At 42.8% G+C, this 17,446-nt stretch overlaps 1 protein-coding gene and 1 long non-coding RNA gene across 2 annotated transcripts; both read left to right on the top strand.

Annotated features, from left to right (window-relative positions):
• Positions 1–1,663: 1,663 nt before the first annotated feature.
• Positions 1,664–16,990, top strand: LOC101170047 (pituitary tumor-transforming gene 1 protein-interacting protein). The gene is made up of 7 exons (XM_023964323.1): positions 1,664–1,876; positions 2,111–2,157; positions 2,792–2,900; positions 6,894–7,008; positions 7,450–7,515; positions 13,998–14,044; positions 16,592–16,990. Exons 1-7 carry the CDS (start codon positions 1,777–1,779, stop codon positions 16,639–16,641), a joined length of 534 nt encoding a protein of 177 aa, XP_023820091.1. The 5' UTR covers positions 1,664–1,776; the 3' UTR covers positions 16,642–16,990.
• LOC110016617 lies at positions 7,522–9,948 on the top strand. Its single transcript, XR_002291927.1, has 2 exons — positions 7,522–7,873; positions 9,769–9,948. It is a non-coding gene; the product is annotated as an uncharacterized LOC110016617 (long non-coding RNA).
• Positions 16,991–17,446: the final 456 nt, after the last annotated feature.

A 17,446-nucleotide genomic window follows, 5' to 3' on the forward strand; every position in this document is an offset into this window, starting at 1 on the left:
TACTTGGACTAATTGCCCTGAAGGGGCAGAACACCATTGAACATTTAATTTGCCAAAATTGCAGCATTCTTTGAAGAGAGCAGTTTGGATTTGGCACGCTCTAACATGCTGGTTACAGATGGTGCGTCCTCCGTGGTCGGCAAGGATCACATTCTTGCCACGACGATGCCAGCAGTGGCCCACAGATCAAATGACTACATGGTTCGTCCATCATAGCCTTTCGTGAGGCAAATTTAGCGGTGAGTTAACAGCATGCAGTCATAAACAGTATTTGTTGCACCTCCAGTTTACAACACCAGCTTTTCCACATTCTGTTGAATGAGATGTCTGCTGATCACGATGACATTAGAAGGATCAGCAAAGGAAACGCATTGAAACATTTTTGCGAGCTAAGAAGAGAGTGTCATTTCTTGACAGGGCCCTTCTCCTCTGTCTCCCTCTGCTGGTCATATTTTGTTAGTGCGGTCTTCTGGCCTTTTCTTTTTTTTTTTCTCCACAGCTAAGGATTTCCTGATAAGTTTTCTTTTGGCCTGATCTGATTCCAAGTGATGTGATTTTGAGTATTTACCGATACCAAGTCCCAATCCGATACCTTAGTAACATATTTTTAAAAAAGTGAAAAGGTGAAACGTCTTCTAACTTTAAAACCAAGTCCAGATGACAGCCCCTAAACCTACTACAATGGATCCAACTTGGATGAATGAGAGTCTTCATAGACATATTTTAAAAAGAACACATTTGATAAATAAATGGATCAAGTTTTTTTCCTATTTTTATTTTATTAACCTTATTTTAGGATTTAACCCTTAATGGGAGCACATCTGTAAAGTAGCTTTAACAATCAAGCAAGAACAGTTGTAATAATAACAGGTGATAATTAGTCATGTGGAAAACGTTTTGTGACTTCAGCTTTAGTATCTTCATAACTAATAAACATTTTTGATCAGATGGGATTCACATCTCCATTAAAAAGTTCTGAGACATAAATTATGACATTCTTTGAAACCGTTGTTGTAGCATAAATATGATGATGAGCATTCATGACTAGCTCACATCAATTAAACCATGTATTTGTTTCTTTTTATATAGAATATGGAATTCTTTATTTTAACCACTTCAGACCTGGCGTCCACATGCATGGACACCACATTTGGGTAGTTAAATCTGCTTAACTGGGGCAATGAAAAGAGAACTAAAAAAGGGATCAGGTCTCAAGGGGTATGACATTTCTAAAGCACCATGGCAGGCTCACTAAACGCCAGGGCCAGAGCGGTCCTCCCAAATCAAAATGAAAATTTCCAGAACCCCCGCCCCCCAAAAAACTTTTGGAAAACAAAAGTAAAAATAAGGTAGATTTGGTACTATCTTTTGTTTTGACCTTGTCCTTTTGACCCCTGCTCATATGCTTGTCTGCATCCAGCTGCAGCTCCCATTACAGTTTTTGTTTTCAAATTTGTATTATAAGTTGTCAATCATGTTTTTGGTTTTAATTCAATTATCATCCGGCTTTTTCAGCAGTTTTCTTGAGAGAAAATTGTTAAAATTGAAAGTATTTTTTTTCTTTGACGTTTTTTATTTTTTTTTCGTAAAAAGGTGTAGCTGTGCGCGCATGTCTGACTCCGCCCGCACGGGATGTTCATAGACGGGTAACGCGTTTGCCCTGCCCATCCAGGACGTGACGTCATTAGCGTCAGAGCTCAACAGAAACAGCGGAGGTTGTTGTTCATGAGCCCCTAGGTAGTTTTCTTGATTTTACTTTCCTCCTCTGCCTTCAGGATGTCAGGACAGGCCTGTGCGCGTGTCACCGCAGCGCTCGTGCTCGCCGTCGCGCTCGTTAGCGTGGGAGAATGTCAGCCAACACCGACGCCGCCAGTCCGTAAGTTCGGGGTTCTGTAACTGTCGGCTCGGTCTTTTCCCCCAAAAGCTGTTTTGGTTGGCTTCGTTTGTGTTCAATTCTGCTGTGATGGGGAAGTCACGGCGCTGTTTTTGAAGTACGTCATATCTGCGGGCCCCTCCCCCTCTGACCCTCTGTGAACTTTTGCTGTATTTGATCTCAGCAGGACTTTTAGGTTCTTCTTTTCACTCTGTCCACCATGTTTTTCTCTTTCAGCCTGCTCAACCTTCAAAAGCTGCGACAGCTGCGTCCCGCATGCAAAGGTAAGCACAGGTGTGGCGCTCCAGCTTTTCCCAGCATGCTCCTCTGCTGCTGGTAAGCCCTAACATGCGCTCCGGGGCCAGACCCCGCCCCCCCTGTTGTAGTCCAAACATTCAGGGCTGGTTTCTCTTCTTCTGATTTCTTGTTTTTATAGAAAAATGAAGAAAAAAAATCAACAGCAGTGACATCACATAAGTAGAGAAGCATTTGATTATATAGGTTGTTTATGTTCCAAGTAAGTTTTGAACAGAATTTAGGCGGTCACCTGGAGTCAGAAAGCGGCTGGATGAGCTCAAACCCAGAAGGAACAGGAGTACGGTCACGGTACCAGATGACGTGCTCAAAACCATGAATGTGTCTGATTTCTCTGCCTGTTCAAAATATATCTAAAAATAGATATTTTTGTAGCTTCTGAGCATTTTGGAGGAAAAGTTATTAAAACAAATTCTAGTCTGACTTTGCAAAGATATTACAAAAGATTTGTAGAAAACATTAGGCAATCTTCCTTCATATCCCATAATAGTCACGTTTGTATTGCTCTTCCCCACATATGACCTCAACCATGAAGAGGTTGCAGGTTCAGATCCCGTTGAGACCACAGCATTCAGGCAGCTGTTGTGTCCTTTGTGTCTACAGTGTCTGTGGTGCATCACTACCAAGAACTGCAGCGACTACCCCGTCACCTGGTTGCTGCCGCCACCTTCGCTCTGCCCGCTGGCCGAGGCGCGCTGGGGCGTGTGCTGGTGTGAGTTATCCGCCTCGCTGTTATTCCTTCTTCTGCAGCAGAACTGAAACCAGGAAGTAGATGTTGTGCTCAATCCACTGAAGATGCACCGGCTCTGTTCCATTTTGCTCATGGGGGAGCTGATCAGGAGCTCAGAGGAACGTCAGCTTTGAGAAGCAGAAGGGTCCAGCCTGGAACTGGGGACTCGCCTCCATCAGGTGGAAGAGGGCCCCCTTTCAGAGGAAACCACTGGTTTTCTGCTGTCATGTTCAGGCTGTGTCACACAGCCACTACGTATTATTTGTGCTTATTGCACGGATAAAACCACAGAAGAAGTACGAATAAACCACGCAAAGAACATGTCAATCCAGCTCAGTGATATAGAACATTTAAGCTATGTGACTCTTTTTTAGTTGTACATTATCACTCTGTAATCCACGCCCAGCAGCCACATAGAGACAAGTTTTCACCCTGACCATGGTATAAGTCATTTGAATTTTATATGTGCGCTGTGTGTGCGATATCATTGTTATACATCGGCGTTACATGCAAAGCCACAAATTTGTTAATGCATCTCGCAAAAGTGACGGACAAGATTTACCTAACAATTGTGTGTAAACTATAGAAAGTACACACCAAGTGCATAATTCTTAACACACCCAACATTCTGATCATCTCAAAAACAGAATTCACGCTGAAACCCCCGGTGGACATCTGTGGTATTACACAGATCACACGTGTATCACCAAAGACTGAGATTTCATTCTTGGAAAATGCCCAAACTGTATAGAGGCTGTGTGACACGACCTTTAGGGAGGGTTCTCTGACATGAACCCACACACACACACACACACACACACACACACACACAGAGGCGTGGCCGACGTTTCAAGCCTCATAAGCGAATCCGTGTTAATAATTTGCTAATGATGCAAACACAGTAATAGTTTTCATTCGCTGGACGTCTGCTGGGTGACATAGCCGTCTGTCCTTTCATCCACCTGCAGCTGAATCATCCGGGTCACATTTACAACACAGAAGTCCACAGAGCTCAAAGGTCTCAGACAACAGTGGATTTATAGAGATGTGTGTCTGATCACTTCTGCTTTTTCGTTTTGAGTAATGTTTTCTTTCCAAATCTTCAGCGTTTCCACATGTTTTCTTTTCTACTGACTGCTGGCTGAATGGGAGGCTGTCCTGGGGCCTCATTTATAAACGTTGCGTACGCACAAAAGAAGGCGTACGCCACTCTCTACGCAATAGTTGAGATTTATAAAAAGCAAACTTGACGGGAAAATGTGCGGTCCTCCACGCAAGCTCTGACCCAGGCGTACGCACAAAAACGGGTGAAATGAGAAACGGCGACGCCGTCGGCAGATGGAAGAAACACGTGAAAGTGACAGTGTGTGCCAAATCGTGCTGGCATGTGCTGTGCTACACAATGTGGCATAGCTTAAAAACGTGCCTCTACCCCCTGGCGCTGATTGCTGTGTTGGCCCCGACCCTGAACCCCATCCCCACGCATTTGAGCCATTTGCTGCTGCTGTGCGCCAGCGTTTGGAAGTGATGCGTCGCTTGTAAAGAAAAAGAGGTGTGGAAAATATTATTTATTTAAGAATTCCCTCATCGTGCAGTTTATTTCAGTCAGGGCGATCTTGATTTCGCCCAACTCCTTGGCCACCTCTCTGATTGAACTACTGACTTCCCTCTGCATTCAAGGACTGCATCGGTGAGGACACGCCCACTGCTGGAGGGTTGAGAGCCGCGTGCCGTGGAGACGCTGGGGCCAGACGGCTGCTCAGCTGCAGCATCGTAACCACTGGCCCCGCTGGAACACCCAGCAACTTAAATAAAATTGTTCTATATTAATAATCTGTAATTGTGTAGCCTGCATACATGTGACTTGACTGCATTCATTTTAATTATTTCTCTTACCTGTGTCACCCTGACCCTGGCGCGTCGGCGTCCCCTCCGTCTCAGTCAGGTGACTGAGGCGGAGGAGGACGCCGATAAGGGGGACTTAATAGGGATTCCCCAATAATAGCGGCCAGTTTCTCATCAAGAGGGGTCAGCCCCCCCCCCCCCCCACGTGGCAGACACACTCTGGCGATGCAGCGCTAGACGTTTTTTTGCCTCGACTTTGATGTCCGATCATTTCTTTCATTTCTTTTTTATTTCGGCCACGTCCGAGGTTGTGAGGCTACAGCATTAACGCCGTCTGCCACCGTTTGCCGCTCACGTGCCTTTTAGGCATTAGTAATGCCCACACTGTGCCCCAAACAACACTTTTCTCCTCTTTTCCACCTCGCCAACGATAACTTTTACTTCACATTGAGTGAAGTTACGTTTTTTTGATTTCCCCTCTGTGTTTGCCATGATTTAGCAAGCCATGAATATTAATTTGTGGGCGTTTCACGGACTATTTATGGGCAAATATGGGCGTGTCATGTAGCCGCAAAAGCTGCGCTGCATTTAGAATCGGTTGTGATTTATTAAGGGAAAGATGCGTAGGATGTGCGTGCGCACGGTTTTATAAATCCGAATATTTCTGTGCGTACGCACGTCCTATGTTTCATCCGTACGCCACTTCTGACGCAAATCCTACGCAAAGTTTTATAAATGAGGCCCCTGATCTGAATCCACAGGGTCTCCGTCTGCTATGATGAGAAATAAAACACACACCGTGGGTTCAGTTCTTCATGTTTACAAAGAACACTAACTAGAGAGGCTGATTTGAATGTCAGCTCAGGTTTTAACTTTGAAACAAATCCAACAAATGTCACTGTTGACAGGAAATCTGTTCTAACAAACTCAATCTGGCAAAATCAAATCCTAAAGGCTGTGTCTCCCAGGTGCTATGTACATTTCCCACGGATGAAATTTCCTTCTTTTGTGATCCATGCGTGATATTCATGAGTGTTTCTTGCGTTCGTCATTCTTTGAGGGTTTAGGCGGACGGGTCTTTCCGTGAATTCAGTTTGGAGCTGTTCAAAGTTTTTGGTCGGTTGAGAATTATGCAGTTTATGCGCATTTTACATAGTCTGTACACAATTATTAGGTAGATATTTCGCAATCGTGCGTGATTACTTTTGTGTCTTCCCACGACCGTTCCACGTATGTCTAACAGACTTTTCACGCATTTACCACCGATGTATAACTTTTATATGGCATGTACAGCGCACATATCACATTCAAATTTACCATTTAAAATGACGTAATTGACGCACGAATCATTAATAAACTACATGTAAACAGCGCAATAATCACACACGGTTCATTTTCTACATTGATTTACGTGTTCTGTTTGTGGTTTATTCGTACTCCTCCGTGGTTTTACGTGGTTCATTCATGATACTTCCATCAAAATATCATGTAAAGTGAAACTTTTTCACTTTTTCCACATATATTCATGGATGACCAATTTTCACGCTCAAAATGTGGGTAGCGGCTGTGTGACACGGCCTTTTTTCACAGCAGGATTCTTTGCTGTTTTTGAGTTTTTTTTAGGGACGGCTCATATCAGAAGAGTTACTTGGCGTGTTGTTTGGTGCTATTAAGCCGATCACACCTTTAAACATGGTGGGGGTATATGTTCCAACCTGCTTCCCTGTTTCTAACAATTTCAGGCCTTTTCTTTTAGTCATGTTTTCACGACCGATCACGGTCAGATGGAGGCGGAGCTCCGCACCTCTAAAACTGGATTCTCACAAACAGGCAACTTTAGATCTCAGAATTCTACAACCCAGGGTTCTCTTTGAATAAATGGCATTTGCATACAAACAGCTCTGGTCTCTGGTCTCTGCTGCTCAGTCCTTCATCGGTTTTTCAAAAACGGTGACCTGCTGAAAAAGACTCTGAACCCTGCGCAGATCCGGACTCATTTGATCTCAGTTTCATTTCTGAGGAAACCCTGCAGTTCTGCAGAGTGATCAGTAGGGGGTGCTATTGCCACAGGAGGAGACTGGAGTCATTTTTATAAGAATCTGTTTTTCTGCGAACTTGTGTGTCTTTCAGTGAACTTCGAGGCCCTGATCATCACCCTGGCTGTGCTGGGTGGATGCATTCTGATCATCATCACGGTCTGCTGCTGCTGCTGCTGCTGCGGCTGCAGGAAGAGGCGCTCTTCAAGGTCAGCTCACACGCCGCTCAGACACTGACCTGTGAGAAGGACACCCAAAAAGCCGTGTTTCATTCCTTCAAACATTGGTAATAGTGAGCAGGAAGGCACAGATGGGAAATGGATCATCCATCCTCTGCTGCTCGTCCGGGGTCATGGGGGGCCGGGTCATGACATGCACTACACACCTGTGTTTTTCTAATTCAGAATTGTACAAATGATATGTCAATATTTGTTCCCTTGCACTAGTGCTGTTGTGTTTCTGTAACTGAAGTGTGACAAAGCCTCGTGGTTCACTGGAATGGCAGAGGGCTCTGCAGTCACACATGCCAGTGTTGATGCAGACAATGCAGAATCGAACCTGTCTCCAGGAAAGCCTCTGTCTGCACATGCGCATGTTTGGCCTCATCACTCCATCTGGAGTCCTCCAGTCATGTCTGCTGTCGTCCTCAGGCTTGACAGAGACGAGGAGCGATTGGCCAGGAGGAGGGAGGAGATCAGACATCGCTCGGAAGAACGGTGAGAGCTTCTGCAAACAGACTGGAGGTGTGGGGGAAAAGCCTCTCCTGACAGATTCAGGAAGCGGTCGGTCTGAAGTTAGTCATCATCCTTCTGGGTTAATAGCATGAATGTTTCAGACTTCTCAGGCTACGGAGTTTGCCTGATGTCTGGTGGAAATGCTTTGATTCAACAGTTTTTGCTCCGTTTAATGTTTTTAGAAGCTTTCTTAGTGCGTGTGCAGACTGGACACATTGGCTCCACTTTAAGTGAACCAGAGTTGCGTTCCCCTCATAATCTGGAAAAATGTTTTAATCTGAAGACACCCCAGTGGACCCTGGTCCAAGACCAGGAACCGCTCTCTGACCCATCTTTGGAGGTCAGGGCTCCAGACTGCGAGCAATTGGTCGCATTTTGCGACCAAAATTTGAGAGTGTGCGACTGAATTTTACATCCAGTCGCACATGCGCGACCAGTAAATTTGCCTCCCCCACCCTTCGTATTTTTTTATACATTAAACGTGGAAGGGGCACGTCAATGATCAATGAAATAATCAATGAGACGCAAGCCCACACGGACGCAGGCAGACACACACACTCGCGCACATACTCATGAAACGCGAACACGTACACTCTCGCGTGATACCTGTCTTTGAGGCGGCCACTGCGTGTGAGAAGAATAGGGAAAGCCACTGAGTGGCTAAAATGCGTGTAGGGGGAGGGGCCTATAGATAATCGAGTGCGCGTAAACATCTGTGGGAAGGAAACTGAGACAAATATCACAACCTGATATGTGCGTCTGAACTATGGGTAAGCGAACTATTGATTCGTTCTTCCGACCTGCGGCTAGTGTACCAGTGCCAGAGTGTACAGCAGGGGTCTCAAACTCGCGGCCCGCAGGCTATTTGCGGCCCCCAAGATGATATTTTGAACGTTTAATGTTTAATATGAAGGTTTAATGTTACTGCAGGCCGCCAGTTTGTATGAATGACACTTTTTCATTGTCGTGCGCGGAGCTGACCAACCAATCACAGTGGGGTATATGACTCTTGGGGGCGTGACAATGACAGGGCTTGAAAGCAGGACACCTGACAGCCCCTCCCTCATTAAGGAGTTCCTTACTTTCCTTTAGAACGTATTTATTCGCTCGTAATTTTCTAAATACATGCAGTCCGTGCTGAACTTTTCTCTGGGTCACACAGAACCGGAGGAAGGTTTAGGTTTTGGTTACGGTTACGGCGGCGCATCAAACGGTTATGCACGGCCGTTACGGCAGCACGCCGCTCCCGCGGGAGTCGGGTCAGCTGAGGAGAATAAATGTCCCACACCTACGTGCGTGACAGCTAACGGGGCTTGAACTTTAAACACGCTCGAGCAAAAACAACATTTGCTTTAGACTCACTGAAAATACGTGGGGAAAATGCAACGATAGACGTGTTTGAGATGAACCGGCACCTCGCCTGGATCGTTGGGGAGACCGGGGGGGGGGCTGTGAGATGAAGACGAATCTGCAGCAAGACTGAAGGAGAACAGGATGTTGGAGTTGTCCTTAACATTCAATTTAGTTTCAATATTCTTCTCCCCCTTAGTATGATCTGTGTTATTATATATTTATTTTATGATTATTTTAATGTTTTGTGATGTATGTAGCCTTTTTTAATGAATTGGTATTTTAAATTATTTTAATTAATCACTCCACTACAAAAACCATCAGGTAACATGTCCCATAATGCATTGTTTTGTAGTCTGTAGGGCAGCTTTCAGTCAGTTCAGTTTCCAGCTGTGTCCGGGTAGGTTTGCCCCTTGCTCCCACCCCTTTCTCGCGATATTTTTGTGATGATTGACAGTTGATGTTGGAGCAAAAACAAAAATACATGTCACACACCAGGTGATCTGCGCAGCGTTGAGTTCACCTGGGTGATCTCAAACACGCTTATTGTGCATCTTGGCTGCACCTATTTGGTGTCACAAAGATAAATTTCCATCCGTTTTCTTTACTTATTTGTGCTGTCATGACAGCGATGGTGCTGTCTTTTTACCTTCTTGTTGCATCTTCAAAAGTGAAGAATAAAATGTGACACTGAATTTGAAACAGCACATTGTAATTTCTGCATCTATTATTAAAGTATTTATTAGTAATACAGTGGAAATGAGTAGATTTGATTAGAATGTTGATTTACGGTATGCGCCCCTAAATTTTCTGGTTGCGCCCCTAAAATTTTCAGTTAGGGGCCACTGTGCTCCTAGTGAAAAAAGTTAGTCTGGAGCCCTGGAGGTGGTTTTGGTTCCAATCGGACTGAGCTTCGGTTTGCTCTGACATTCCTGTCTGAATACCATCCTTTCCCGGAGCCGAACAACTGAACCACAACGGCCACCGTAGCCGAGTAGAAACGTAGCAACAGATGAGTCACGGAGAAACACAAAGCAACGATTGTCGTGTTATCAAACAGGAAAAGAAAGTCCAGCTGTTTATTTGTTAGAACATTTATTTTAACACGGCTGAAAACGCTTCTTACATGCTTCTTTGTGTCCCGTTTTACCGGACACGCTGCTAGAACGTCACCCTAAAAATCAGGGCCGGCCCTGGTCTTCCAGGGGCCCTAAGCAAAATGTAATTTGTGGGCAGCACCAACAAAACGCAACTGTTGTTGTAATATAAATGAGATCTCTCTGTTACTACATTTTGTGAATGTATTATTGCTGCTGCTGAAGAATTGAATACAGTACATTGCCTGCATATTGGATGCACATTTAGTGGTGCCAAACCAATTCTAAATGCAAAGAAAAAAATATGAATGACAAATGTATATATATATATATTTTAATTTAACACTGGGCACCTTAACAAATGACATTCACAAATCTCCAATTCATTAAAAACAGCAACTTAATAGCAAATCAAATAACAATAAAACAATCCAAAATAAAGAACACAACAGCTCAATGACGGTGGTTTTGAGGGTGGAAAGTCAAAGTCTTTATCAGTCTGAAAAGGACCTCTTTGCACCAAATCCATTCTTACTGGATCAGAGAGTGTGGTCGGGCATTCAGCTGGACCAATTAGATTTGAGGTAGGTGGAATCTTGGGTCCAGTCTGCTCCTCTTTCATACACACCTCTATTGGAGCCTCTGGAACATAAGAGACAGAACTTCAACAAAAGCAAACAGTTTGCTGTGATGCTGGAAGCAGAATGTTGGAAAGAAGTGCCTTCACTTTTGTGTGTGTGATCTTTTTATATATTTATGATAGATTTATTGTTTGATTGTGTATTTGCATGAGGTCATATTTATTTATTTAATCATGAACCGTTTGGGACTTCATACTCTTCAGCTGCTGTTTATGGAAAAAAAAGGGGTTATGCAGACACTGTCTTTTAAATTACTTTACAAGTTATTAAATTAGGTATTAACTGAGATGACATCTTCAGTGATGTCAGGAACATCTTGGGATGTGGACGCTGCACCGCCTCCAATACTTTATGATTGCTCCTTCACAGCTGAAAAGGAATGCCTTACAATATTATAAATAGAAGTTTGAAGAGCCTATTTAATGCCAATAGATTTAACCTACTATTTCTTTATAACTACAAATTACTATGCATCCATGAACTATGCAGCAGTTGACCGTTCACTGCATTGTTTTCATTGCAGGTGTAGTTACTCCTCATCACTAAGGAATGTTGTTAGACGGAACTGTGCAAAACATTATTATGTAAAACCAAAACTGCCAAATACAAATAATACATAAATGTACCCATTTAGAAATAATGAATGTGAACAATAATTTGAGTATAAGTGAAGATATAAGCATTTATACACTTCTTTATCTATTATTTTTATTTATTTTGCTTGTCATTTATAAATGAGAACATTTATTTCCTATTTGTATTTGGCAGTTTTGATTCTCCATATTTTATGCCAATGCAAGATTTTAAGGCACATTCATTGTTGAAAAAGACTACCTGACTTGCTATAACAGATTAACAGCCGTTTTTATACTGACATAAACTGGAAAAGGTAGAACGCACTAAGTATGTGTTAGCAAAACAATTAAACAATAAGATAACGTGAGTTAAAACATTTATCAGCCACCATCATCATTATTTACTTTCTCTGCTCTCCGCCGTTTTAGAAGGTCATTTCCGACCTCATCTTGGAAACTTGGGTATCAGAATTATTTTCGAGTTTTCCATTGGAAATTACGACAAACGGGGTCGTTTATGTGCAAACTTTACCTCGAATCGATAAGTATTTTACGTAAATCGCGCTGCTGCACAGAAAGGCAGGATCATGTAAAAATACGGCCCCAACATCCTCCAAACTTACCTTGTGATTGATGTTTAAGTTCTTCATCGTTTTTCAGCGCCCGATGGATAAAGTCTCTTTGGCATGAAGTTCTCTTGTCGTCGCTTTGATCAATGTGACAACATGCGCTCGTAAATGCACACTGTTCCAGGTTCAGACGCAATGATGTTGACCAATCGTTGCTAAGAGTGGCGTAACGTCCTTATTGGGTTGCCAGATTGATTCGGGTATGTTGAAGTGGGGGATCATTAAAGTGCAGGCAACATTCTTTGGAACAACATTCAGAGCACACGTTGGTACGGACGTTCTATGAAATAGGTTGCCAGATTTGGGCCTTTTTTTTCCGCCACTTCGGGGCCCTGGTGGTTACGGCGGGGCCCTACGCGGCTGCGTAATTCACATGTAGGGAGGGCCAGCCAAGCTAAAAACTGTAGCTTCTTAACGAAATTCTCTTCAAATAAATCCAAAACACCACAACGATGAGACACAGCAACTCATTAAAATGCGATGGGATGAATTCCGACTCATTAAAACTGTTTTTAATGTGACACATTGCTTCTCACTGTGTTCCTGACAGTCTATATGTCATAAACACTTATCGTCATACCTTCACATCCGTCGTCTCCTCATCGCTGCAGTTTTTAGCATCCTCTCAGTCAAAGCACACACAGCACGTCTCCTTTCCTGTAACCAAACGCCTTGCAGGACTTGCAGGACCTGACCAATGAGTGAAGAGAGTAAAGAGCTCTTTAGTCGTGTGGTTTTGTTTGTTTGGAGTAAACCTTTGAGCTGTTTAACAGCTAAGAACTTGATCAAACTTTCAGTGAGACCATTCAAACCTTTGGCACATCTGTTTGACAACATGACAAACATTTATCTTTACTCAGCTGTTTTACAGTCATGAACTCTTTGGGGATGTTGTTCACCTGTCAGCACATCCCCTCAGGGGTCGCTACAGCGAACCAGTTTCACAGATCCGCACATTTGGTTTGGCAGTGAGTTTTACCACAGATGTCCTTCCTGATACAGCCATGCATTTTATCCGGGCTGGGGACCGGCGCAGGGAAAGTGAAGCATTAGCATGAAGGGTTTTGCCTAAGGACCCACACAGGATGAAACTCATCGTGCCTCTAAGAAACAAACCCTGGTTTCCTATGTGGCACTCCTACACGCATGCGTGCCAACGGAGCCATCCAGCTGCCTGGGATGCATTCTCTAGGGGAGAGGGGTTCTGAAAGTTTTTGTTAGTGGAGGGCCAAATTAAGAACTCGACATTAGACTGGGGGCCAATTTTGTTAAAAAAAAAAAATTGAAAAACAGAAAATGTTTGTTTTTAATAACTTTAATGACCAAGTATCATTTGTACAGTTAACCAGATGTTTTCCCAGTTGCGGTCGGAGGTTGCTGCCCAGATCTTCTACTCGTCTAGTAATTGGCTTATTTTCTTCAAACTTTTTGCTCTGGACAGACAATATCAGCTACTTTCAGCATACATTCTGTTACAACCTCCTTCACTTTAGAGCTTTATGCCAGGCCATTTCCAAAGCCACAACCTCGCTAGCTTCTGTCACAGCTCCACTGGATTAAGCAGCGTAGCCTTGTTGTTGTTGTTGAAACTCATTGTTGCGCTCCCTACAGTAAATTTGTCATCGTTTTTATGATTTGTAACATAGTGACGGTTTTTATTAAATTATTTGAGCAGTGCATTTACCTGCTTGCAAATAAGTCACATGTCTTAATCCAGCCCATGAGGTACATTAATGCACCAAATTGACATCTGAGTGTAATTGCCGTTTTTTCCTGCAGATGTCGCCAGAAACCATGAAACAAAATTTTTTTAAGCAACGTACAGCTGGTGTAATAGCTATCCATTAGGATTTATTGAGGGCCACAAAAACTCTCTGCACTTTGAGAACCTCTGCTTTAGGGGAATGATGCAGAACAGGTTTTCCCTTTGCTTTTAGCATTATTTACCTTATTCACCTTGATGGAATCTGTTCAATGGAGCTCATATAGCAAAGATAAAGAAAATCTGGTGACTTTGTTTTTACCTCGGTGTTGCTGTGGAACCTGTTCAAACAGTCCAAAATCCACTATCAGTCCTTCTATGACTGTTCGTCTCTCCACAGGGTTCCTCTGGAGTTCTCTTGTCCACTGAAGCTAACTTTTCTGGGGTTTTTTGTTATTTTTTCCTAACAGGAAGGTGGAGAGGCAGGCTCGGCACGATGAGATCCGCAGGAAGTACGGTACGTATGGCCACTCTCATCTTCCGCTGTCAGTCATCCTCTGTAACGAGGAGATGATGGCGTTTCTCTGAGAGCTATATTGTGGTTTGTTTAGGACTGGAGTTTTGATGAAATGATGCTGAGTTAGGGAGGAAATGATTATCTCCATTCACAGTCTCAGCTCACCCACCTCACCAGATGAGCTTCCACTCTGGATCTCACATCTCCATGCTAGTCCTCAGAACACATTTTTCTTTGAACCAGTACTTCTGTCTAAATAATTGTATGAAATGTAATCAGTATTCATTAATATTCATCAATATTAATCCTCGTATTATCCTCAAATATTACTCACACATTTCACCCCTGGGGTCACATTTGCCTTCAGAAAACGATTTACATAAAATTGATAACAAAGTTTTTTGTGCCAGGCACATTGTTTATTTGTTGAATACATAAATAACCCCCTTGATAATGAAACAGATCAGTGGGTTGACCTGTTCTCTAGCGCCACCATCAGGCCAAGCTTTTAAATTAGAATGAATGTATCTTGAACAGTTATAATACTGTCAACATTAATGACCACAAGAGTTTGAAGCCTATTGGTTTTGGTGATTCTATGGCCTTTGCTGTAGCGCCACCATCAGGTTAAACTTTCAGTTTTAGAGTTAGTAGATCTTGAAAAATTTTATCCAAATGTTTTCTAATTTGGGTGCACATTTATGACTCTCACAGAATAAAGCATATTGGCTGATGTTAGTGACCCCCTTTCTTTTCATGAACATATTTATTTACTTATTTTTATCTCCCTTTTTGTGACATATTTGTGGTTGGTCACTATAAAGTCTCACTCACCCCTCCTCTTTTGTAATCCCGGCTTGGAACCGGCAGTGGGAGAGTTAGAGGTTTTTTTTCTTCTTTTTTTAATGTTTTGGTGTGAAACAGAAAGTCATAGTCAGACCATGGCGCAGTTCTTTATGCCCAGAGTCGAGCTTTTAGTCTGCACTACTGTACACAGGATGTGCAGAGAGATGCGCTCCTTGCAGATATATTTCTTGCCAAGAGTGTGTCCCACCAGGCCCACAGTCAGCCATGTTGAAGGCAAACTCATTATTCAAGCTCTTCATTTGAGAGATAAGATGAGATAAAACTTTATTTATCCCACGATGAAGAAGTTCTGTTGTCTGCGGCTGCAGCAAAGTAAAGTGACCTTCACGTGTTACAGTTCAACATTATAATATATACAAAACATATAACCATCAATTAAAAACATTTTACATGAGATGGTAATTTTAGAGGGTAGGCATGTGTAGGTGGAAAGACTTGGATGTGATCAACTCAAAAGCCTACATTGGCTCCCTCATTTTGGCAAGATTTCACACCACACTATAGTCCCCCCCCCCCCCCCCCCCCCGTTATGTACCAACTCAAAATGATCAACTCTGCAGGTGTGAGGATGTTAGGTCACACACACACAGACAAGTTTAACAGCTGAAACAGCCTGGGGTCAAATTGACCCCCGAGGAACACCAATGTGTGTAATATGTCTTTAGCACATTATAAAAAAATATCATCAGGATAATTTAATGCTGTTGTCCCCATCAAATTAGGAAAAATCATGAAATATGAAGTAAAAAGAAAAAGGTTAACTATTATATTTTTTATGACAAACATTGAATTGGGGTCAAATTGACCCCAAGGATAATAGTAGGGTTAAACAGACATCTGAAAACTGAAGGTATTTAACTATTAATATGAATTTGCTAAGCTAATAAGCCAACTTAGTCTCACAAGCGGCATTTGCATTGACTATGAAATGCACAATAATAAATTCACCTAACAGAAACATGACTAAAAAAAATTCTTGTGCTATGAAGAGTTGGTTTTAAGGCGTATCGAAATGGCCATGTTTGGCAATAGTGCAATGGAATTAAATCGAATGAAATGAGTCACGTGACCAACAACCAGATGGCGGCCTTTGGCGCTGCACAGCGGGCGCCACAAGAGGTCCCACAGCATCACACAGAAGTTGAGCGAGTCGTGGAATTGTTGGATCCACAGCTCTGGAAAATCACCAACCACCATTTCCCAATATGGCTTCATCCATAGCCCCTCCCACGTGTAAGGAGCTCGCCGCTCCATAGCCTGAATAAGACGCCGGCGTCTCCTTAAATGAGCGCTAGTGCCGTGACAAATTGTGAATGTATCTGCTATCAATCAAATTATTATTTACATCTGTCTTCATGTTGATAACTAACTTATCATGTGACTTGGTTTAAGTTTATTCACATCCTTATGATTTAATGGAAACGGTGAAATAGTATTTTTTTTTTTGTAAATTTTTAGAATTTCGATAAAGTTTTATGAAAACACAGCTACAGAGAGACTGGCAGCTTGATGATGTGGAAGGGATGCTTCAGGAGAGGCAAACGAGTCTCTCCTGGATCTCCTCCCTCTGTTCTGTGACGTGTTGCACTTATACAGACAAAGATGTCTGTATAAGTTGCTGCTGCTCAGGCTCAGACTGATTCCTTTTTGATTGGACCCTCTCTTGCTTGGTGTGTGCAGGCCTGATCGGTGACGCCGACCACCCCTACAGCAAGTTTGAGAACGAGTGAGGCGGCCGCAGCGCCAGGCTCCCACTGCCCCACCCTCACCTTTAGACTTCTTCTATTGCAAACCTTGACAGGAGTCTTGCAGGGGGCAGAGAAGGACACACACAAGCATCTCTCAGAGGTTCAAGAAGAACCTGTGGAAGGTGGAGCTGAAATTGTAATTTTAACTTTTTTTCATCATTCATCAGAATGAAACTTGTTTTAAATTTTCTCATTTCTCTTCCGTAATTTTGACTCTCAAAATCTCTTTTTCCGTCTTTTGTTCTCTGGTTGACCTTCACACAGTGTTGATTTCCGGGTGACATTGTAGCAGTGATGTGTTCAAGTACACAAATAAAATTTGTAAAGAACAGACTCTGGTGGTCATTTTAAACAGAAATATTGTCGTAGTGTGAAGCTGCAGAACTGTGAGATTCAGACCTCTGAGTCTGGATCTGCCTGCTCCTGCCTCATAGAAACAAAAGGTTACTAGCTTTGAAAAGTGTTTGATTTTCTTCTGTACTTGGTTTTTTGTGTGGCTGCATAGTCAAACACTGATTTCTCTCTGAGAAATGTGCTTTAATACTCTGGAGATCTTGAAAAAAAGACTCAGCTTTACTCAGCACCGTCATGGAAAAGGATTCTTTCTTCAATCAAGTGCTTCGAATTTGGAGAAGTGGAAAGCACTACAATATTCAGATTTCTCCAAGAAAAACAAACATCGTTTGGTCAGTTCATTCAGAATGTTTTTAAATAAAGAATCCCGATTTAGATTGAAAATATGTCAAGCCTTTATTCTTGTCTTATCAAAGGTTGATTAGCGTCTGCA

This window comes from Oryzias latipes, chromosome 16 (genome assembly GCF_002234675.1).
Source record: "Oryzias latipes chromosome 16, ASM223467v1".
Lineage (NCBI taxonomy): Eukaryota > Metazoa > Chordata > Actinopteri > Beloniformes > Adrianichthyidae > Oryzias > Oryzias latipes.

Coding starts and splice junctions, on each gene's coding strand:
- LOC101170047 (XM_023964323.1), top strand. CDS start 1,777: ATGTCAGGACAGGCCTGTGCGCGTGTCACCGCAGCGCTCGTGCTCGCC. Junction 2,158..2,791: donor GCTGCGTCCCGCATGCAAAG/GTAAGCACAGGT, acceptor TTGTGTCTACAG/TGTCTGTGGTGCATCACTAC. Junction 14,045..16,591: donor TGAGATCCGCAGGAAGTACG/GTACGTATGGCC, acceptor TGGTGTGTGCAG/GCCTGATCGGTGACGCCGAC.